This window comes from Rhinopithecus roxellana, chromosome 21, assembly GCF_007565055.1.
Source record: "Rhinopithecus roxellana isolate Shanxi Qingling chromosome 21, ASM756505v1, whole genome shotgun sequence".
Classification (NCBI taxonomy): domain Eukaryota; kingdom Metazoa; phylum Chordata; class Mammalia; order Primates; family Cercopithecidae; genus Rhinopithecus; species Rhinopithecus roxellana.
Genome location: NC_044569.1, coordinates 44,293,967 through 44,319,208, shown reverse-complemented (window position 1 = coordinate 44,319,208; position 25,242 = coordinate 44,293,967). Strand labels below are relative to the sequence as shown.

At 36.2% G+C, this 25,242-nt stretch overlaps 1 protein-coding gene across 1 annotated transcript in view; it reads left to right on the top strand.

Moving 5' to 3' along the window:
* DCC (DCC netrin 1 receptor) overlaps window positions 1-25,242 on the top strand; it is a 1,242,672-nt gene that overhangs the window by 1,088,447 nt on the left and 128,983 nt on the right. Inside the window, exons 16-19 of the mRNA XM_030926166.1 lie at window positions 3,435-3,530; window positions 9,111-9,343; window positions 15,005-15,143; window positions 20,140-20,247. Of these exons, the coding sequence (XP_030782026.1) occupies window positions 3,435-3,530; window positions 9,111-9,343; window positions 15,005-15,143; window positions 20,140-20,247 (576 nt within the window). The remainder of the gene's footprint in view (window positions 1-3,434; window positions 3,531-9,110; window positions 9,344-15,004; window positions 15,144-20,139; window positions 20,248-25,242) is intronic.

Genomic DNA, 25,242 nt, shown 5'->3' with positions numbered 1-25,242 from the left:
CAGTTGTTCCTTTCCCTAGTTTAGTGCTTCCTTCAGGATCTCTTGTAGGGCAGGCCTGGTGGTGACAAAATCTCTAAGCATTTGCTTATCTGTAAAGGATTTTATTTCTCCTTCACTTATGAAACTTAGTTTGGCTGGATATGAAATTCTGGGTTGAAAATTCTTTTCTTTAAGAATGATCGGCCAGGTGTGGTGGGTCAAGCCTGTAATCCCAGCACTTTGGGAGGCCGAGACAGGTGGATCACGAGGTCTGGAGATCAAGACCATCCTGGCTAACACCATGAAACCCTGTCTCTATTAAAAAATACAAAAAAACTAGCCGGGCGAGATGGCGGGTGCCTGTAGTCCCAGCTACTCAGGAGGCTGAGGCAGGAGAATGGTGTAAATCCGGGAGGCAGAGCTTGCAGTGAGCTGAGATCCGGCCACTGCACTCCAGCCTGGGCGATAGAGCGAGACTCCGTCTCAAAAAAAAAAAAAAAAAAAAAAAAAAGAATGTTAAATATTGGCCCCCACTCTCTTCTGGCTTGGAGAGTTTCTGCCGAGAGATCTGCTGTTAGTCTGATGGGCTTCCGTTTGTGTGTAACCCGACCTTTCTCTCTGGCTGCCCTTAACATTTCTTCCTTCATTTCAACTTTGCTGCATCTGACAATTATGTGTCTGGGAGTTGCTCTTCCTGAGGAGTATCTTTGTGGTGTTCTCTGTATTTCCTGAATTTGAATGTTGGCCTGCTTTACTAGGTTGGGGAAGTTCTCCTGGATGATATCCTGTAGTGTTTTCCAACTTGGTTCCATTTTGCCTGTCACTTTCAGACACACCAATCAGACATAGATTTGGACTTTTCATATAATCCCATATTTCTTGGAGGCTTTGTTCATTTCTTTTTTTTTACTCTTTTTTCTCTACACTTCTCTTCTTGCTTCATTTCATTCATTTGATCTTCAGTTGCTGATACTCTTTCTTCCAGTTGATTGAGTCAGTTACTGAAGCTTGTGCATTTGTCATGTAGTTCTCATGCCATGGTTTTCATCCCTATCAGTTCTTTTAAGGTCTTCTCTGCATTGATTATTCTAGTTATCCATTCAGCCATTCTTTTTTCAAGGTTTTTAGTTTCTTTTCGCTGGTTACCTAGTTCCCCCTTTAGCTTGAGAAGTTTGATCGACTGAAGCCTTCTTCTCTCAACTCATCAATGTCATTCTCCGTCCAGCTTTGTTCTCTTGCTGGAGATGAGCTACATTCCTTTGGAGGGGGAGATGCGCTCTGATTTGTTGAATTTGAAGCTTTTCTGCACTGCTTTTTCCCCATCTTTGTGGTTTTATCTGCCTTTGGTCTTTGATGATGGTGACGTACTGATAGGGTTTTGGTGTGGGTGTCCTTTCTGTTTGTTAGTTTTCCTTCTAACAGTCAGGATCCTCAGCTATAGGTCTGTTGGAGTTTGCTTGAGGTCCACTCCAGACCCTATTTGCCTGGGTATCAGCAGCAGAGGCTGCAGAAGATAGAATATTGCTGAACAGCGAGTGTTGCTGTGTGATTCTTGTTCTGGAAGCTTCGTCTCAGGGGTGTACCCCACCGTGTGAGGTGTGAGGTATCGGTCTGCACCTAGTCGGGGATGTCTCCCAGTTAGTTAGATTACTCAGGGGTCAGGGACTCTCTTGAGCAGGCAGTCTGTCTGTTCTCAGATCTCAATGCTGGGAGATCCACTGCTCTCTTCAAAGCTGTCAGACGGGGACATTTACCTCTGCTGAGGTTTCTGCTGCTTTTTGTTTAGGTGTGCCCTGTCCCCAGTGGAGGAATCTACAGAGGCAGGCAGGCCACCCTTCTTGAGCTGTGGTGGACTCCACCCAATTCGAGCTTCCTGGTGGCTTTGTTTACCTACTTAAGCCTCAGCAATGGCGGGCGCCCCTCCCCCAGCCTCACTGCTGCCTTGCAGTTAGATCTCAGACTGCTGTGCTAGCAAGGAGGGAGGCTCCGTGGGCGTGGAACCCTCTGGGCCAGGTGTGGGATATAATCTCCTGTTGTGCCGTTTGCTAAGACCCTTGGTAAAGCGCAGTATTAGGGTGGGAGTTACCCGATTTTCCATGTGTTATGTGTCTCAATTTCCTTTGGCTAGGAAAAGGAATTCCCTTCCCCCTTGAGCTTCCCAGGTGAGACAATGCCTCACCCTGCTTCAGCTCTGGCTGGTCAGGCTGAACCCACGGACCAGCGCCAACTGTCTGACACGCCCCAGTGAGATGAACGCAGTACCTTAGCTGAAAATGCAGAAATTGCCCATCTTCTGTGTTGCTCATGCTGGGAGCTGGAGGCTGGAGCTGTTCCTATTCGGCCATCTTGGTCGCGCCACCCCAAAAAATTGCAGTTTTGATCTATTTTTCTTGGGTATTTTCTTCTACTTTTTATCCATTTTCTGTAATTTTCTATAGGAATGATATTCTCCTATTTTATTTTTTCTTATGGTATTTTTGTAAAGAAATTTACCTCAATACATTTTTATTGCTTACACTTATATAATTTGTTTTTTCTGTTCTTTCATAAATTCAGAGAGCTCTTCTCAATACACAGAGCTCCCTGTACTGTTCTTTTCATTAGACAGGGTTCCCCAAACTACAGGTTACAGGTAGAATCTGGCCCAGGTCTTGTTCTTGTATGGGCACCTGAGTTATGAGTGGTTCCTACATTTTTGAAGAGTTGTAAACAAATAAACAGAGATAAAAATGTGACAGAAACGATGTGACATTCAAAGCTAAAGTATTTACTATTTGGGCCTACAAAAGTTTGCCAGCTCCAGATGCAGACTAAAAACTATGGCAGCTTGCTTTCTGAATTTTCATGGTTCTTCTTCTCCCCTACTTTTATCTGGACTTTCTCTCCCCTTCATCAATATTGTTTCAATCTTGCTTATATTTTACATCAGTTCCCAAGAGGTTGTCCCCAGTTTGTGCCCAGTCCTAGAGAGGAGACTTTGCCGATCAGTTTTGAGTGTTTGAATTTGTTGTTCTGAAACTGATTTGCTGTGCTTTCCAGCATTTGCTAATACCTATTTTAGAATTATCCTGTTTTTAGGTTTGATGCTTCCCTTTGATGTTTCTTACACAGATGCAGACAATGAACAAATGATGAAGCTGTTGGTTGTTTATTCACACCCACTTGTATATTAGGGTTCGAGGGCACACATCATCATACAGGTTTGCAGCGAGTGGCTAAATGCTTTTGGTTTTCTACCTAGTAGTTCAGTATGTTTTCATATGGGGATTGAGGAAGATCAAAAAACCCTATTGCTACCACCCACTGCCACTTTCCTTTCTGAATCCAACTCACTCATTCTTAAATAATTTACCAAGTAGATTATATGAAATTTGTTTTGAGGAAAATGTTTGCCCTGAATATTTCAGTACGTTAAATAAATCAACACATTCATATTGCTTCTGTTTTTTCTCCAGAGTCAAGTTCCCATTATGTAATCTCCCTAAAAGCTTTTAACAATGCTGGAGAAGGAGTTCCTCTTTATGAAAGTGCCACCACCAGGTCTATAACAGGTAAGTGAAATTGTTAATCTTCCTCTGACAAAGTAGTATTTGATTTATGGTGAAAAAAGAAAAACTAAAATAAAACACAAAGAAATAAAAATGAATATATTATTTCATTATCCTCTGATAATCCTCAGAGAATTATTATCCTCTGAGTCTGATATGTATACACGTGTACATGCACACATAAGCGAGCTTTTTTTTATTTCTTTGGTTGTCAAAATTAAGTGGGAGGAATTCAGTTTGTAAATTCGCACATGGACTTAGAGAATATAGATCTCTCAGTCTGTTCCTTCCCAATAGCATCATAGTTTTGGTGCCCTGATACCATGTTTCCATCTCCTGAGCAGCTTGTCTCAAATCAATGCTATCTTTGTCCCTGCATAAAGGTTGCCAAATGCCTAAATAGACACTTGCTTCTCCACACAGGGTCTTTCAAACTAAGATGACAAGGAAGAGCTGGCCTTCGGGAGTAGTTTGTATTAGGCTGAGTGACATAGGTGGTATCGTCCTGAGCTGGGTCTCTGGGTCACCCAAGCAGTGCCCAGGGCCTCAGAACATTAAAGGGATAGCTGATTTAAGGCCTTGTCACCCTTAGGAATTTTACTGTTAGTTGGACTGTAAAGGCAGTACATAAGAGTAAAAGGGCTCAGGAAACTGAGAAAGAAATGGGTAAGATGGTGAGATCCAAACTATTTATGGAGGCTATTTGTTAGCATGCCTAGGCTTAGTCCAAAATACAATGAACAACACATTTGTAGGGCTATTCAGAGTCCCTGGAAAGTCACTTGACTACTTCCCCAACCCCCTGCCACAGATTTATGTCTGAAATCTCCAAGTAAAACCCAAGTTCCCTTTCTCATTAATGCATTGAACCTGCCCCCTCACACCCTTCAGACCTCATTTAACTTGTCAGATATTGTCCCCTTAATGAAAACAAAGGATCTGAGATAGCAAGCACCAGAGAACATGAGATGTTACTAAAGTTTGAAATTTGGATGAGTTGGAAGAAATGGTTATAAAATAAATAGTGGAATCCTGTGGCTGCTACTTCTGCCCAAATTTGTGTGAACTTAGTGCAGTTTGTTTGCCAAATGTACAGACTTCATTCGTAGACTGTCTTAAGAATACAGTTGTTCTTTGAATTCATAATTGTTATGTGATGGTCTCCAGAATATACTGTCACTGTATTAATTTTAGTAGTATTATTTAAGGCAAAGTTGCTATTGTAGTCTCTTTGAATCTTTGACCATTGTTTCCAGGTTTAAGATCTGTCTAAAGTAGAATGCAAATTTTTGGGTGGATGTCAGTATATTTATTTATCTGTGGAGACCGTATATACCATTCATTGTGTAATTAAAGGGATTCATGACTTCTCTAAAAGAGTAAATAACCCAGAGAATATTTACTATCAAATGTGCTATCTCCAAATATTGAGAAATAAGAAGAATTGAAGTTCAGGATACAAACTAAGAGCTAACATGATGGGTGTCTAGGATTTTAACTTTATTCTCTTGTTCTGCTAGCAACAATATTCTTTGAGAGCAAACAGGCCACTTTGGCTGCACCATTGTGTCCCATAATTTTCCTTTAGTGACCATCTCTGTCCTGCCTATAGTAAAAGATCCCCAGGAGCTTCTCGTTGCCATGGTGACTTGGCACTTGTGATCAGGCTGTGCAAAATGATACTACAGTCAGTCTTTTCAAGCTCTTATTCTCTTCCCAAAACTAATGGCCACAAGGAAGGACCACTGAGGTGGCAAATAAAAATCACTTTTCAATCAGAAACTGGTAAAGGTGAAAGAGTTCAAATAAACTGAAAGTAAGTTGTTCAGAAAGAACCATTGGAGTCATCAGCTTCTTTTTTCTTGCATTTGTTGCATTAATTCTAGCATATGACATTCCCAAAGTGGTTTCTAAAACACCAGTGATCCAGGCAATTTTTGTTTTCTGATGACTCAGATCCTGAAGGAACTGAGAATTGAAATAATACTAATAGTTGGAATTTGTGTGAGGAATTTTCTTACTAAAAAAAAGCCAGTTAAGGGGTTCAAGAAGAATGTGTGATTCCAGCCCTTTTCAAAGGAAAAAAAAGAAAACACTTTTTCTGGAAGTGGCAGAATTATTTTATTTTGCTTTCATATGTCATGGAGAACAAAGGACAGATGAAATAAAAGGTTAAGGAAACTCAATTAATAAATGTGTCAGTGCCATGTAGAAGACATCCTCTATCTCTAAGCTTCTGCAAAGGAGTACCATGCACTCTCTTGAACAAGGGCCCATATAATGTAACTACAAAATATATCACAGGCAATAAATCCTCAAGCTAGAATAAGCATCAGGCTATGGAGTTGTCTACACACATGTGCCCACAGATGTTGGTGAGCTCTGGAGCCTCATCCCATACTGGAAATATCAGCATTAGAGCTGCTGAAAGTCTCACCTGGCCAAATGGATTAGTTGTCTCATTTTTGCTGTAAAGCTCTTTATTTCTTGTTGTCTTAAGGACAAGATATCTTGAGCCTGGAGAAGGGAAGAAGATAAAAATCAGAAGACTAATAAAATACGCTGCTGAATTGATTTGTTCTCAACTGCTTTATCAATGTTAAAATGAAGTACAATCCACATGTAAAATTGCATTATTATTTTTAGAGTTCATTTTTTTTTAGATAGGGTCTCATTCTGTTGTCCAAACTAGAGTGCAGTGGTGCAGTCATGGCTCACCGTAGCCTTGACCTCCCGGGCGCAAGGGATCCTCCCACCTAAGTCTCCTGGGTAGCTGGGACTACAGGTGTGTGCCACCTACCTGGCATCTTTTTTTTTTTTTTTTTTTTTTTGAGATGGAGTCTTGCTATGTTGCCCAGGCTGGTCTTGAACTCCTGGCCTCAAATAATCCTCCTGCCTCAGCCTTCCAAAGTGTTGGTTTTACAGGCATGAGTCACCACACCCATCTAAAGTTCATTTTGAATGTTAATATAATGACTGAACATTCATGGGCACTTACCAAAACACCTGTTAGGAATCAAACGAATTTCTTTCTTAGCAAAAATTCTGAGGCTATATTTTGTCTTTTACTAAACTTTTTTTCAATTCTTTTGAATATAACCACTCAAAGTCAGTGTATAAATTACCCAGTAGTAGGAAGAGAAAAAAAAAAATTTCTCTTTTTTCACACAACTTTTGTTGTGTAGCAACAAAAGAATGTGTTAAATTCAATTATTCAAATATTAATAGTTTCTGACCTGAGAGAAAAAGACTATTAATATATGCAATATGTATTAATGGCTGTGCTTGCTATGCATGATAATGCTGTGCTTTGTTGGAAATGCTCTATATCTGCATCAGACACTAGGTTTTTGTAACAGTTTAACACTTGAAATTGCCTAGTGCAACACAAGGAGTGAATGTTTTGTTATTTAATTTTAATTTGTTTAAACTTAAATAGTTCATATAACTAGTGGTCATTGTACTAGCACCGTTCTGGAGGCAGTGTCATGTAGGATGACAAGCCATACCTGAAAAAAATATTATTCCATAAAATGGGAAAGATAAAACTTGGCCAAGGATAGAAAATTCTGGACTGTGTAAGTCCATCGTTAAAATACCACCCAACACCCTTGCTTGAAATTTGAGAGAAGCATTCTGGAACTGAGTCCAAGAAACTCAATAACAATAGTCATGAATAGTATACTCATTTAAGATCAGAAATAGCAGGATTGACTATTACCATTTCTTGAAGAAGAATCACCCTATTTCAAAACCTTATGAATGGCACCTGTGAAAACTATACAGTTAATATGTTTACCAATAAACCTGGATAATAAAACAAAGAGGGTAATCCAGTAACACAGGTCAAAAAAGGAGTCTGTAAATTAGAGAACTTCCCATATGTATATCATGTTCTTCTTGTGAAGTCAGATAAAAATAGAAACAAGTAAAGCAAAGTAGCACCTGCTTTAATTTGGCAAAAATATCTTCCACTGCTACACAAATCTGATGAATGATTGGAATCCTTGTGGAGACTGCAACGTCTTCTCTTTCCCCTTCATCATTTTATAAATCCATTTGAGTTTAAAGGATGCCTTAATAAGAAGAGACATCAAAGAAAACACAGAAAGCCTGGGCTCTGTCATTAAATTTTAAACACAACTCTCTCTCTCTCTCTCTCTCTCTCTCTCTCTCTCTCTCTCTCTCCTTTTTTTCCAGTTTTTGTTTTCAGTTTTATATTTTGCTCCAAAGACCACAGACTAGTAAACTACTAAATAATTCATTGGAAAATAAGTGATGAATAGGAGATAGGCATTTGAAATGCAGTGGACAAAGTGAAGTAATCATCAAAACCTGCCAGCAGTCAATCCACTTTAAACTAGGTTGTTGAAAAAAATAAACCATGTATTATGCTGCTGTAGACACCCAACATTTTAGTAGGGCTCATCTCCCCAAATGTCATCATATGCCCAGCCTGAGAGTTACATTATCGCATCTTATTATTTTTGTTAGAATATACACTACATAATATAAAGATATTTTAAAATGTAAATGTTTTAAGCACAAAATCAAATGCTCAAAGTTAGACTATTACTATGGCCACAAAATCAGCTTCCCTTATTCTGATATCACAGCATAAACATGATTACAAGGTGTTTTGGAGAATTTTGTAAAGACACACACATCATTATGCAGATTCCCATTATATTATGGATCAAAGCATGTATATACCTCATTGTAAATCTCATAAGTCTGTAGTTAATCCTGTCTTCCCATCCAATAATATAAAATTTTAGGAATGTGGAATATGGGAACTCCTACCAAGGCTAAAAACTTAGCTAATTACTCTGTGAGAATGTGGGTAAAATCACACTTCTACATTTTCAAGGATTCCAGTCTAAGAAAGCCTGACAAATCAGGTGCTGTCTGAAACTTAGTTATCAAATATGTAATTGATCCATGGGATCATGTGTACCTGGTCACTCTGACTTTGTGCAATCACAGTCACACACAGGTTGCTGTGGATGTCGGGGTACTTTGTTCTTTATTATTTATGTCTTTCTTGCCTAGGAAATGTGTATGTGGATACAAGCTAAGCAACAACGAAAACATTAGGGAAACCCTATTAAGTTAGACAAAGGGGAGAAAATAAACAAAAAATTAGGTATTAGATAAACAATTAGTTTTGTTTGTAGACAGAAATAAACCAGAACCCCTTTTTTATCTTATTATTTTAAATTATGTAGTAATAAAACTGATAGATTCTGTGACTATATCTTTTAAGAAGCAACGTGCAACATTTAAAAAATGGACTTTAAAATATATAAGCAGAAGTGACAGTCAAATTGATAAAACCACTCTAGGGGAATGAGTAAATTATAGAAAATATTCAATTACTTTTTTGCAATATAGCAATACTGTTTCTAATGTGTTTTCCGATTGAATTAATTACATTTTTTTTCTGTTCTTCTTATGTTCCCTTTTCATCATTATTGCCATGCATTTAACTCATTGTGATGTGTTACCACTGATATTTATTTTTTAACGCTTTTATTTACATATTTATTTGTTTGTTTCATTTGGTGGGTTTTTTAAACCCAGATCCCACTGACCCAGTTGATTATTATCCTTTGCTTGATGATTTCCCCACCTCGGTCCCAGATCTCTCCACCCCCATGCTCCCACCAGTAGGTGTACAGGCTGTGGCTCTTACCCATGATGCTGTGAGGGTCAGCTGGGCAGACAACTCTGTCCCTAAGAACCAAAAGACATCTGAGGTGCGACTTTACACTGTCCGGTGGAGAACCAGCTTTTCTGCGAGTGCAAAATACAAGGTGAAGTTCTACTTGAAAATTTAAAATGAACTGACAGTTGTTTAATGCATTGTTTTAAACCCCTCCTGGACTGTCATGAGTCGTTTTGCCGCTGTGTATCTATGTGGAAAAACGAAGTATTTTAATAACTCAATATCTAAAATTAACATGAGAATAATTGTATTTTAGGAAACAATTCTAAGGCAAGGTAGGAAAACATCAAGTGCTGTAAAACGTTATTTGATTTTCACCAGATGCTGAGTTCTTATAAATGATTTGATTCTGTGCAAGAGAATGTCATTGTCCCTTGAAAATAGCAGAGATCTATGTTAATTTTCTGGATAGATTTTGGTATCTTTTTTTTTTTCCATTTGGAATCTAGATTGATTTCTAAAGCGACCCTGTTAATGTCACAGAGACCCATCTTTCAGTGAATATAACTGGGAATAGATAACTTGAAGATACTTTTTGTAATCTCAGCACTCTAAGCCATTAACATCTACTTCATTTAGCCTTGAAAACACCCTTATGTGGTAAAGAAAACTCACAATCTACACTCCCCTTTAGCTAATATAAATTCACCAGCTCTCCGTTCTTGTCTAGTCATCTCACAGCCTCTTTAAGAGCTCCTCAGGGATACATATTTGAGACAGTCATTACCACTTTCAAATCTCTATCAACCAGCCTCAGGGATCATAACAACTAGTTATATACTAAGATAATTTTGTTACCTCCTGAAACTGCTATGATTTTACTATATATAGAAAATATACAAATGTAGACAAAAATGAGAAGATCAACAAGTAGTTGTCAAGAACCTACTATGTACCTAGAAATATACTACATCAGAGAGATGGTTTATTTTGAAAGAAAACATGTTGTAGTCATTGTTACTTATTACATATAAATTTATGATGAGTTATACACTCAGCTCTATGGATAAACTTAAAAGAATTCATAAGTTATTTGAGAGATACAATGTATAAAAACACATTTAGAACTTAAACCTTCACAAGATACTGATTGGGAATGAAGAAGTCAGTTTTGAAAATAAGAGCATAAATGTCACCCAACAACTAAGAAATCAAATAGTTCAACCCTGGCCATCTATCTTCTTCCTACTCTTTTTGCACCACTCGATTGGGGTAGTTCTTGAGATTTTAGATCTCCTGATATTTTAGCCAATGTTCTTTTCACTGATCTACCAACCTCCTGAATCCAGCCTCAAGCTAGTAGTGATTTTGGGGGGATGAAAATATTTCGAGGGTGTTTTTAACTCCAGTCCTAGAGCTGTGGCTAAATCCCAACACCAATTCTATAAGCTTGCCTCTCTCTGCCCATAGCCATGCTGGATCTTCCTCTGGTGTCTTTCAACTTTTAAATTCCATAAAATTCATATTTCATCATAAATCAGATTTTAGTTGAAACCATTTAAAGACAGTTTTCTTTGGTACTGCTGCCTTGTTAGGTGAGGTATTTGAAAAAACTCTCTAGGCAAGTCTAAATAGTATCACTGATATAAGGTATGTAGTAAGTACCCTATCCATCTCCTTACAGTAGTAGATTTAAGATTCAGCAGAACTATAAATAAAGATAACATCATCAGAAAAGACAACCAATGAAACGTATGAGACCATTAAAAAAACATCTCTTTTTATATAGATTACCTGATTCTCTAAGTTTACTTTTATTTATTTTTTTAGAAATAAAACTTCTTTATTAATAGATGATATAATTGTCACATAGAAAAGCCAAGAATATACAATCAAAACATTATAATCAAAGAGATCAGCAATAATTTTGGATATAGAATCAACATTAAGAATAAATAGGGTTGCTATACACAAAAACAAACAGAAAGTAATTTTTTTTAAATTTTTTTTTATTATTATACTTTAAGTTCTAGGGTACATGTGCATAGCGTGCAGGTTTGTTACATATGTATACTTGTGCCATGTTGGTGTGCTGCACCCATCAACTCGTCAGCACCCATCAATTAAAAGGTTACTTTCTCACTTTAAAAATTTTATGTCATAATTGCTGTACTTTGTCGATACATTCATTTCACAGAATGGCCATGGCGACTTTGCCAGAATGTGAAATGTTCTAAGGAATAATGATTGTTTTCTCCAGAATGGTTTGAGTTCCAAAATTTCCTGAAACAAATTATTTCAGTTGAATAGTTACTACAGCAGACATGGAATTACTGAATCTCACAAAGAGCGCCTGTGAGGCGCTGTTCCTCTTCCCTTCATCTTCCTGACAGAAGGTTTTCAATTACTAACATACTATTCCCTCTCTCTCTCTTTCTCTCTCCATATATATCCACAACCTGATGTAAGGAGGGTTAGGGGAAACTAGAAAGATACACAATAAATTTAAATTTTACAAATAATGGTATTAGACTGTTTGAGTTTTCACTTTGTACTTTTCAAGTCAATGTCATATCTTTACTTCATCTCATTTCCACTACAGCTTTAAAAGGTAGGCAGGACATACACACGACATGAAACAAAACATACATGGAGCCACATGACCTGGGCTCAGGGGTTGACTTTGCAACATCCTGTCATGAAACTTACCCTGCTCAGTCTCATTTTTCTCATCTATATGACGGAAATATCCATACTTACTGTAAAAACAATGAGATTCTTTGTAGTTAAGTATGAAGACAGAGGTAGGTGATATAACTTGACAGAAATTCCTCATTAAACTAGAGCTGAATCTCAGATGACCCCAATGGCATTATCCAGGGATTTCCCCACAGGAATGCTCTTCTAGTTCCATTTAGTCCCAAAGCAAGCTATAATACAGATGCTCATGTTTTGATTGTCTAAAACCCTGTATTAACTTTGCCGATCAAATGGAGATATTTTCTATATGTTTTTCTTTTAAGGTATTTAATCATATGATGTTTTATACAAATTTCTATTCAAAATATCCATTGAGTGTTGACTAGTGCTTACTAGATATAACATGGATGTTACAGAGGATATGAAGTTGTGCAGGATGCAGTCTCAGCTCTCAAACTGCATATAACTCAATGGGGGGGAGCATATAACACATGCCTAAAATTATATACAAGAGACAATGCATGAAATAATATATCTAAGATTTATTTAATACTTTCTCTGGGCCAAACATTGTGTTTTACTTGTCTTAGTTTGCACTTTAAATAATGCTATGAAGTCAGTGCTACGGTTGTGTCCATTTTACACACAAGAAAAGTCTCAGGCTGGGCTCAGTGGCTCACGCCTGTAATCCCAGCACTTTGGGAAGCCGAGACGGGTGGATCGCCTGAGGTCAGGAGTTCGAGAGCAGCCTGGCCAACATGGCGAAACCCCACCTCTACTAAAAAATACAAAAATTAGCTGGGCATGGTGGGGGGGGGGGCACCTGTAATCCCAGCTATATGGGAGGCTGAGGCATGAGAATTGCTTGAACCCGAGAGGCTGAGGTTGCAGTGACCCGAGATCATACCATTGCACTCCAGCCGGGGTGACAAGAGTGAAACTCCATCTCAAAAAAAAAAAAAAAAAAAAAAAGTAAGGCTCAGAGAGGTATTATCTGGTTATTCTATACTCACAGAAATAACTGGCCATGTTTTTCCAAAGTATTTCTAGTCTTTTTTAAAGATAAGCAGTAGCTTTGTATAAGGTTTTAGAGGAAACTCAGCAATTCATGGTATTACAGAATGCAAAGGTGTCAATCTAGAACACAAAGATGATCTTACTGGTTGGCCTGTCAAATGCCAGTGGTGTCTGTGCCCAGAAACTGTTTTTACTGAGATATGATCCTTCTCTCTTACCTAAAATATTTCTTATTGCCTCATTTCTCCCTTTTGTTTCCATTTCTAAGACTTAGAGGTGTTCATGATCATGAAGGAAGGCGAAAGTGGAAGCAATATATCTGCATGTCAGATACTAGCTGACCACTTTGTGTTTTATTTGATGAAATTTCATCTCCTGATTATACCAAAAAATATTTGCATTTATTTAGGGCATATATTTTTACAGGTTTTTCTTATTTTTTACTTTTGAGATGGAGTCTCACTCTGTCATCCAGGCTGGAGTACAATGGCCTGATCTTGGCTCACTGCAACCTTCATCTCCCAGGTTCAAGCGATTCTCCTGTCTCAACCTCCCGAGTAGCTTGGACTACAGGTGCATGCTACCACGCCCAGCTAATTTTTGTATTTTTAATAGAGACAGGGTTTCACCATATTGGTCAGGCTAGTCTTGAACTCCTGACCTCAGGTGATCCACCCGCCTTGGCCTGCCAAAGTGCTGGGATTACAGGCGTGAGTCACAGCACCAACCTACAGTTATTTTTAAGAAGACTTCTGATAAATATTTGAGGTCATCGCTTTAATAGGCTGGATAGGCACATCACCGAAAAGTTATTAGTACAGTTACATATTTATTTGGTGTTATAATGAAATACACAATTTTTATAACTATAACCTAAGAAGGATTCATAGCAGACTTTTTTAAAAAAGATATCCCTTCCTACAGTAGTAAGGGTGAGATACATATGATATGAGTGGGGGAAAAGAGCTTTTCTTAATTATTTTAGACGTAAATAGATAATAAATGTAATAAGTTTTAAAATATTTAACTTTGAAGAAAGATACCTCATACCAAGCACAAAATGATATTTATAAGAGGATAGTCTCAATTTTTTTGCTTATATGGAAAATACACTGTAACATATTAAACCTTGCAGCATGTTTTTTCTTTATTACCCATTTTGATATTTTGAGTAAACAATAAAGAACTATAATTTACTTTCTACTAAAATATCTCTAACTTGTCATTTAAAAGACAAAGAATGGATTCAAAAGACTTCAGTAATACCAACACCACTTTAAACACCAATGTAATCCTCTAGTATTTACCCAATTTGCTGTTCCGTCCTTGATCAATTGCTCCAGTTACCATCGTTAAATGTTTGTTTAATGTGAAGTCTACACAAAGAATGAAAACCGCGTGACGTAGCATTGCTTTTGTCTCATGTTCTCTATAAGATGTAAATGGATTCTGGAAGCCCTAAAAGTTTAAACCTTAAAGGCTTTTTGAAAAACATGATAAACAGTAGAACTCTAATAAATTAACTTTGTTACCAGTGGAAAATAATAACAATGTTCTATTTAAAATCTATAACATTAAAACTTATGCAAAAAAAAAAAAAACAGATTTTGATTATAAATGAATTAAGTTCAATGTAGAAAATTTCAAAAATCAAGTTGACAGAAGGAAGTGGAATTTGTCCTGTTGTTCTGGTTCTTTAATAAAGGTAAATATTTAACTTTGAAAAAAGATATCTAAATACCAAACACAAATTGACATTTATAAGAGGCATAGTCTTATATGCCTGATCATATGGAAAATATGCTTCAACATGTTAGACCTTTCACCATCTCTTACTAGGAAAATTTTCTATCTAGTAGCCCCTTTGGACAACCATAATACCTAATTTTATTGGTTATATTGTAGATGGATAATCAGCCAGTGTGAACTGGTTAATAGATGGGAAGTCGAGTCAGTGCTATGCCCTAATTCCTCTGCTGTTTGGGAGTAGATTACTTTTGTGCTGAGTTATTTAACAGTCTTTTTACATGTCTTGATTTACCAAGTTGATAGAGTTTACTTTTTATCTCTTTGCTATTTCCTACTTGTATAGTCAGAAGACACAACATCTCTAAGTTACACAGCAACAGGCCTCAAACCAAACACAATGTATGAATTCTCGGTCATGGTAACAAAAAATAGAAGGTCCAGTACTTGGAGCATGACTGCGCATGCCACCACGTATGAAGCAGGTATGTGAGGAAATGTCTACTTTTGACCCTTGGTAATCGCATTTTCCAAGTTCTGTGGAAATTAGAACATGTGTTCCCTATGGTGTCTCAATTATACCTTATCCTATATAAAATATTTCATCCTCTATAGTTCATAGCATTTTTATATCTAAGAGTATTCTTCTCACACTAGAAAAATAAATGAATCTCCAATGGCTTAAATAATCTGCTTTCATGATCAATACATGGTTTTTTCAGGGTGTTAACTCAGGTGATCTAACTATAAATCTTCTTTTCACTACATTTAAGTAAAGAACAGAAATCTATCCATTGAACTCTGTCCAAAACAGTTGTGTCTTAGTCATGGTAAATATTTCCCACCTTGAAAAAAAAAAAAATAGATGCAAAACAAAACATTGCATTACAACTGAAGTCTCATGGATATTTACTGTGAATAACCTTGACTGGATATGGGAAGGAGTTTCCAGGTGGTCTTGTTCACTCTTTGGAAATGGAATAACGTAATAGAAGACCTTTATGCAATTTTAAATAGTTCAAATCTAGGGTAATTCAATTCACTGTAATTTTTGCTGGTCACATTTACTATGGATCATAAATGTAGAGTTTATAACCTTAACAAGGATGCAGTGTACTTGACATTTATAGTTCACAGAAATCCAACTTCTGAAGAATCCAGGGCTTAATATTTTTTTATTGGTTTCATGATATATCATATTTGTGGGTAAACTACACCAATTTTCAAATTTAAAACAATGCCAATAAAGCTCTTTCTTGGGTAAGTTGAATTTCTCTTTCCATTAGAATTTGTCCCATGGGATTGCAGTTCTAATTTTTTTCTCCAACTATTATCTTAACTATTAGAGTTCTAGTGAGAATATTTTTACATATCTGTAGATACTTCTTTCAACAAGTAGATTTCTAGTTGACCTAATTTAATTTTAACATCCTATTTTTCTATTTTACCTGGTATTAACTCTTCTTCTCAGAATTCCACCCTAAATTCAGAATGTTCACAGCTTCTTAGGGTGAATAAGACCAGCTGGATGAGATACATGCTATTGGATAGAGTGAACAAGTAAACAGTGTGCTTTTCCTTTTTACTTGAAAGGAGATGAATGTAGGTAAATATGAAACAGTAAGAAATCTGGCCTTCCCTGTGTGAAAGAGAAGTAGTAGTATTTTCATCTTAATACGAGCAAATTCATTCATTTTTTTCCTCTCATAAACATAAAATGCACGCCAACATCTGACTTGATGTATGCACCCTATTGATTTCTCATTAACCACCTAGCCTTGTAGAGACACCAGTGGTGAGACCCATTGCCAACAAAAAGATATTAACTTTTAGAAATGTGGTTAGTATAAAAGGTAATCAACTGGACAAAGGTGTAAATAGCATGTGGATAGGATTCCTGAGTGATGATAAGAAGCAAGAAGTAATTCACAAGTGTCTGCAGGTTTTATAACTGTGAGAAGGAAATTCAGTGAATAAAATAACTGTAAAGTTTGCTTCTAGTTCTTCTGTCAGATAAAGATCACATGGGGCTACACCATTATGTGTTGAAATGGCTCGTGATAAAGATACGAGTGACTGGAAAATTTTTGAAATCAAACATTTCATTCTGTCCAGATAATGAATCCTTCATTTGACTTTGGTTAAATGAAGTAACATAAAAGTGATGGGAAGGACACCTTAAATAATTAGGACTTGGAAAGAGAGAGGCAACAGCCTTATCATTCCTAGGCTATAGAAATGAGGAACTATTGGTCTATCCCCTCAAGGTGCTACCATAGCAATTATTTGACTCCACCTTTTTTATTTCCTTGTATGTAGATTCTGTTTCACAAAAGAGAGAACATTATTGACATTATTGACATCTCTTGAGACAGGTGAAGGGAGAAGATGGGATAAGACTATAGAATTTTCAATCAGTATTGCTACCAAGCTTTCAGGATACAGAGGAGAGCTTGTTTCTCAAAGAGAAAAAACAAGTGCTTCTTTAAAAGGAAGAGGAGAGGATGGGATACTGGACAGTACAAATAACAAATGTTCAATACAATTCCTATGGCTGAATTCTGAAACTTGAATGGTACCTTCCATTCATGTACTTATTAAAGAAATACAAGTATAGGAAAAATTGAGAGCCAGATAAATCAGAGGGCAGTGCTTGTCTAGTGGACCAAGATATTAATTAAGGGTTTTTAATAATGTTCATTTAAAATTGTCATGCCTTGATATAGGAACTTGGTAAGGAGTCTATGTCTGTGAGAGAATTATGGTCCAATAAAAAAGAAAAAGTGTTTTTTAAAGTCCTGAAGTATTATCAGAAATATAATCACAAAATTGTGAACAAGTTGAAATCAGAGCAAAGTGCAGATTCTGTCTGGAAAAATAAGAGGAAGTTTCACAAAATAAGTGACATTTGAGCTATGGCTTAGTTGAATCATCACATATTCATTCCAGGGATTTCCAAAGGATGGAAAACTCATGTGTAAAAATACCTAAGCAGGTGTCAGAAAGATGATGTATTAAAGAGACACTTATGATTGGCTCAAAGCAAGTTGAGCACAGTGTTCATGGGACAACAAGGGGAATGAAGTACGTAAAAGAAAGTAGAATATAAATCCTAGCGGTCCTGGTGTTAATTTTTATTTATATTTAATCCAAAGAGAATGGGTAGACAATGAAGAATTTTTAGAAATCATTCCAGGCAGAACTCAAGAACTCAGGAGAAGAGCAAGCCAGAGGAATTCTATTTGACTTGTTAGGGATTATTGAAGTTGTGAGGACCATATTATTTTCCAAATATTAAGGAACAGTGTGCAGTTCGTATGATAATGCTAGACATTTAGGTCATTAATTCCAATACCAAATTTTTATTCACCAATATTCACATGACTTGAGGAAAAATAAGAGCTTGCACAGCACCTGAATTAGATAGGTTGTTAGATTTTTTTAATTAAATAACTAATTCTTCAATGTATTATATTGTTAGCCAAAGTTGAAGAGTCACTTTATCCTTTTTGAATATGTAACAGATTTAGTGAAGCAATCTAATCATCATGATTTGACTATTTTCTAAACAAACATCAATTTGAATTTTAACATAGTTAAAACAAAACAGGCTATTTTCACTAGTAAAAAAGACAAAGATTTTAATTACTTCCTTAAGTGGAAAATTCCTTGTGATGTTTGATATATACTAATCTAAGTTATTTTGTGACTGTATCTTACCTTCCCATTCATAGTCAGGAAAATATCCTGAATGACCTTTCTGTGAGAATAATCCTCTTTACGACAGCATTATCTTTTTAGTATTGTGCCATAATGAATCTGCATTTCTTGCAAGAATTTCGTGATCTGGTTTCATTAAGCCATATATATCATATTATATTACACCACATTTGTTATTTTGTACTGTGTTAGTATATATTCAGTCTCTTGCTAAGGGAACAACTACACTGGATCTATGTTTTCTTCTCCTTCTTTCCCTCCTTCTCTTCTAATTCTCTTTCTCCATCCATCCCTTCTTGTTTTTTGAAAATGTGAATATATTAAGTACATTGTCAAGGATTAAAATTAATTGCACATTTGGTTAACCTGGAATCCCAGTGACTCTGAGGATCAGGGTGTTGGAAAGAAAATGGTATGATAGATGGGAGTGATGGATGTCTCCTCTATTTGGCTCATATTCAGAATGCTCTTCAGGAAGAGATACTGGAAATACAGTGTTAATAATGTCCAGATTCTGCAATATATGATCAGCAGAAGCACCAAAGAGAATAGGGTGAAGATGAGTTCAGAATTAGAGACTGATTTCTAACTGTCTTGTCATACACAGAATTTTTATGTGGAGACCAGGAAATTCCTCCATATCCCAAATGTAGAGCCCAATATGTTCTGAATCTGCCTTTGTTAGACTAAGGGTAGCAAAGATGCTGTGAATAATAGACTTGCAGCATTGTGAGCTACCCAGAAGGAAAACTGTTTTCCAAAACATAGAAAGTGAGAGACCAGATTGGAAGAAACCTGGAAGATGCTGGGCTAACTTAGCCAGTTTGCTGCCACCTTTAAATATTTAAAATTGTGTTGAGTACAACATGTGGGAGAAGTAGCCTTAGGAGCAGGACTTTGTGCCATGTTATTTCATGCTGGATTGATACTAAGACACTCATAGATATTTTTTACCTCTTCTGTTTTAATTTCTCATGTGTGCCTTCCTGTTGTTTAGAAGATGCCTAATATGTCACCTAGCTAAGATATTTTGACCTCAGTTTTAACTTATTTTTGAAAACTTTTGGCTTTTAAGGAAGTATAGAATTAGATGACATTTTTATTTATAAATGCCTACAGTTGTAACAGAATTCTTTTGAAGACAATATAATCATCTAGTGTGGCAACATAGTGAGACCCATCTCTACAAAAATCAAAATTAAAATTAAAAATTAGCCAAGAGTGGTGGTGTGCAACAGTGGATCCGACTACTCAGAAGGCTGGGGTGGGAGGATCACTTGAGCCCAGGAGGTTGAGTCTGAAGTGAGCTATGATTGCACCACTGCACTCTAGCCTGGGTAACAGAGCAAAACCCTGTCACAAAAAAAAATTCAAAAATAAAAATAATTAAAAAACTAAAAAAAGATATGTAATCATCCATCTCACTAAGTATACATTTCTTCCTTCTTATAATGATTCTTATATTTTTAGTGTGAGCCCACTTGAAATACCAGCTGGACTTTTCTCCTTTATATTCACACATACTCTCTTCTGCTCTCTAGAGTCACACCTTGGGAATCATTTGATTTCCATAAAAATTATTAATTTTTGTGTCCTTGTTTGCTTGTTTAATTCAAATCCTTGAAATAAACTGTAAATGACAAAATAGAAATGATATACTTCTCGATAGATTCTGAATGTCAACATCATGATGAAAGTTGCACCAATGTTTGTTTTCTTTCACATCCAATGACAAGGCCTTGTCTCTGTCTCACCTCACAGCCCCCACCTCTGCTCCCAAGGACTTGACAGTCATTACTAGGGAAGGGAAGCCTCGCACCGTCATTGTGAGTTGGCAGCCTCCCTTGGAAGCCAATGGGAAAATTACTGGTAAGCATCTCCACTTTCTCTCCCAGCATAGCTCTCCCTTGGCCTGTAATTGCTTACCCCCTACATGAACTGCTCCTGCCTTTTGTGTGGCATTTTTCTGTTTCTACATCTCAGCTGACTCCATGACCCTTTCTAATTGTCTCTTCTTTCCCCTTTTGACCATGGAATTCTTCTAATGGTGCATATAAACACACACACACACACACACACACACACACACACACACACACACACACACACACTTCGTTTGATTTGTTTGATGAAATGTATGTATTTCAATTAGAATAGACCTTTGTCTTTTTCATTCTCTGAAGCATTAAGACAACCTTCTAATGGAGTGCCCCTGAGTATAAATGTCTATAAAGAAGCTGGTTGTTTGGAGATTATGAAACACAAAAGATGCTTAATGACTATGTATTTTTTTTTTTGTATGACACATAAGGAGGTTTGGGGATTTTTAGTTTCTCACTTAGGTTTTAACTTCTTACTTGAATCATAAAGTTCACAAAACACTTAATATTGACTGACAGAAATTGAACATAATGAATATTTCACAGTGACAGATTTTATTTTGCCAAATATTGCTGATTACATCAATGCCTAATTAAAGCATCCATTAGAAGCCTGTAATGTTAATTTAGTATGAAAAATATAATGGAGTTATATCAGAGATTTTGCATTTAAATGATCACTTTAGGCTTTTAATAGATGTCTCCATAGCGTATAATTATTATGAAAAATATTGTATAACTCAAAATGTGAACATTATAGTCTAATTAACTTGAACCATTGGGTTAGTAACATGTAAGAGTCACTCCTTTTTCCTTCTTTTTTTGCATACAAGAGCTGGATAGCACTATTATAAATTAACAAAGTAATTCAGCCATCCTATGATAGAGAGAGAAGCATGGAAATCATACTTTCAGAAGGCACACTTACTTTATGTAATTTACTTTGTGAATTTTACAAAATGAAAAGATAATGTGAAAATTCCAAATGTGATTGAAATTTAAGTTGAAGATTTGTTTTCTCTAGGAAATTGCTCTTAGCGCAATAGCAAACAGAACTTTTATTTGAGCTGACTAATATGGAAAAAGAAGAGAGGCACAAAATTTCCCCAAGATCTTATATGTTCACTTGTCAGTGTACCACGCCTTTTAAAACTGAGACTGGCTCATTCCAATTTTCTTTTTTTCCTCCTCATTGTTATCATCTCTTTTCATTGGTTCTATGGCAGTACTTGTGTAGCTTTTGATTTGTTTATATTTTATTTTGTTATAATCAGTTATTTATAAGCTTATGGAAAATCAACAGTTAATATATTTAAGGAGAAAAAAACAGAATCAAAGCTGTCTAAATAAAAACAAGTTCTAATATAAAAAGATATGCTTTTGGCGAAGGAAAAAATAAGTCATGTTCTCCACTCATTTGAATTCTCCACTCTTATTTAAGTAAATCTTGTCAGTCAATGCAAACAATAGAATAAGTTTTTAACTCTGAAAGAAGGCTTAATTTTGCTTCTTCAGGAAAAAAATAGAAGTCTAATGCATATTGAGAAATGAAAATTAATCTAAGCAATAAAATGACATATGCCAAAATCACAGTGCATATAAAAGAAACTTTGTCCACGTACTTTACTTAGATATTTACTTAGATATTTACTATTATATTCAATGGATCTGACTATTAAAAATCCATTCTCTCACAATGGAAAAATAAAAGTACGGGAGACAATACTTTTGCCTTTAAAAGCCTGGCTCATTTATGAAAACAAAATTGTATTATCAAGTTGAGATATTTCGACTCAATTTAACAGGGAGCAAACACTAAGAACCCTTAAGAGAATTTCTGTGTCATGTGTATTTTGATTTCTTTATTCAAATTACTTCCAGAAAATAGAATAATAAAATACTCAAAATACTACACCACTAAGCAGAGGGCACAAATTTGCTATTCTCAGCTTCCCATGGAAGTGTAAAAGTTAATAATATTAAGTAAAAAAAAAAAAAAAAAAAAAAAAAATGAGCTGTTTCTCGGTGTGGCCAGGTAGATGTGTTCCCAGGAGTGATGTGCTCTCATGTAACCTCTGTATTTTTTTGTTTTCCTAAATCCTTCATGTGTATGGCAGGCAGTAGAGCAGGGTAGTTAAGAACTCAGGCTTCTAAGGGAGACACATGAGGAATTCATTTAACATCCTTGAGTCCCACTTTCTCACTTTCTCACCTATAAAATAAAGATAGTAATAGAACCACACTAGAAGAATTGTTATAATACAGTGCTGAGAAAAGTCCCTGATACCCAGTGAGCACTGAAACAAATTGGCTATTATTATTCTAATTTGAAATCCATTCTAGGGTGAGGCTTTACTAATGTGCTTTATACAGAATCCAGATCATCCATTTTTAAATATAAGTACTCACAAAGATTAAACAAAAAAGAAGGAAATTCAGATAATCCCAGTGCCTAAATTCTCTTTTCATAAACTGGCAACTTAGGAATTTGGAGGGACATTTTCAGAAGAAAATGGTTCAAAATACATTAAGCATTTATTATGTGCTTGGCATTCTTCTAAGGTCTTTAGTATGATATAAGTGATTACATATTCCTATTATTCCATTTTGAAATGAAAAACTTAGGCCTTTCCTGAGTAAATAACTTGCCCAAAGTCAAATAAGCAAGAAGTGGCAGAGCTAGGATTTAAAACTCAGGTTTATACTCCTAATTATTACACTATGTTTTGCTCCAATTTATTAGTATTCTACTGGTCTAAATCAGTGATTTGCAGCTGATTTTTAATTTAATTCATATGAGAAGGGACTGAGCATGGTAATTTTTAAAAGCTTCCCAAGTGACTTATTGTATAGCCAGAGATGTGTAACATAGGCCTAAATAAATGCGGTGCCCAACAATATTTAAGATCAGAGACCAACACAGATAGAAGAGTTAGGTCTTTCAAAGATCGTTTCCTTATTAATACAGTCTAATATGTAAGGTTATATTCTATTTTTCTGTGTTATTTGTCTAGTTTACTTTGTCTCCCTTTTGTAAAATCATCAAAGCACTTTTCTTCCCACTGCCAGGATATAGCTTCTCAGTCTGATTTGCAGAAATTTCTTCCACTTGCTTCTTAAATATTGCTTTCCAGAAGGCAGATCATTTTATTCCCTTTGTTACTTTCTCTGGAAAAGTGTCTATAGTAGAGTTAGGAATTCTGAGGTTTAAAAAAAAAAAAAAAGAAAGAAAGAAAAAGAGGCCAGGTGCAGTGGCTCATGCCTGTAGTCCCAGCATTTTGAGAGGCTGAGGTGGGAGGATCACCTGAGGTCACGAGTTCTAGACCAGCCTGGCCAACATGGTGAAACCCCATCTCTACAAAAGTATAGAAATTAGCCAGGCATGATAGCAGATGCCTGTAATGCCAACTACTGGGGAGGCTGAGGCAGGATAATTGCTTGAACCTGGGAGGCGAATGTTGCAATGAGCAGAGATCTAGTCATTGCATTCTAGCCTGGGTGACAGAGCAAGACTCTGTCAAAAAAAAAAAAAAAAAAAAAAAAAAAAAGCGATACTTGGACACAGAGAGTAAGTATACAAGTACAGAAAGGTAGTGAGAAAGCAGTACATTTGTTCAACCTGTGTGGTTATATAGAAATGTATAAGGTAAGGCTTCAATGATGAATTTATTATCTCTCAAATATACCAAACATACACATCCCAGTGAAGTTGTTTGTTTTCTCTAAGGCCATTTTTTAGACTTTTGAATGATGAAGTCTGTTTTTATTCTCCATCTCAGTTCTTAAATTTTAAGAAAAGGGTAGGCTTCACCACATATATAAGGAATTTGCTCAGATTCAATTTGGAATTGTCAGAAACTGATGTCTGCACCTTCAACTTTAGTTTGATCCCAGAGCTGTCGATTTTAAACGCTTTATCTTGGTAAGCGTTAAATTGTTTATCTTGGTAAGCCTTTTAGCTTCGAAGCTCACAACATCTCAAGATATTCATATCTTCATCACTGACATCACAACAAATGCCAAAAATGTACAGATCCCACATATCCATATGTCCCTGACCTTGTTGATCACAGAAATCATTTCAGGTACAGATTACTGAGGTTACCCTTGACCTATAGTATTAGAAGCCTATTGTTGTATAGCAATATTATCACAAACTTAGCAGGTTAAAACTGCACATATTTGTTATCTTATAACTTTTGTGGGTCTTGAATCTGAGCACAGTTTAGCTTTGGGGTCTCTTACAAGGCTGCAAATTGAGATGTTCACCTGGCTGAGGTCTCATCTTTGGTTTCACAGGGGAAATAGTTGTTTCTAAGCTTATGTGATTGTTGTCATGATTCATGTGATTCAACAGCTGGTATCTAACTGACTGTTGGCCAGAAACCACTCTCAGTTCCTGCCACAAAGTATTCTCCGTTGGGCAGATGTGTTCATCAACGGCAAAAGAAGAGAGTCGGGTATCTGCTAGCAAGGCATATATCATGATCTTAAGTAACACGATTGTGAAATTGATATTCCATTGCATCTCCTGTCTTCTGTTGGTTAGAAACAAGACTTAGGACCCATCTACATACCGACAGAAAGGAATACACAAAGGCATGATATTGCTAGAGGATGAGGATAATTGGTGGTCATCAAAGATTGTTCACCACATGTATTAAATCAACATATCCTGTCTTGGGGTCTGTATTTTATTATCTGTACCTATCCTTCAGGTAACTGTTATGATTATGCAGATTTGGGAAATACCAAACCTAGGGGAAAGGTGAAAGTCAATACAAAATAGATGTAAGTTTTCAGCATTTGTCAAAATTTAAGAGAAATGGTCTTCCAGATGTTGGAGATTGTAACATTGCTTAATCCTACATAATCAGAAGGACAAAATATCCAGTGATGCATCCCCCAAACTCAGGCATAATTCTATAAGGCACTATGGGATTAAGTGATGAGTGATACAAAACGGTACATGTGTTTTTACTTT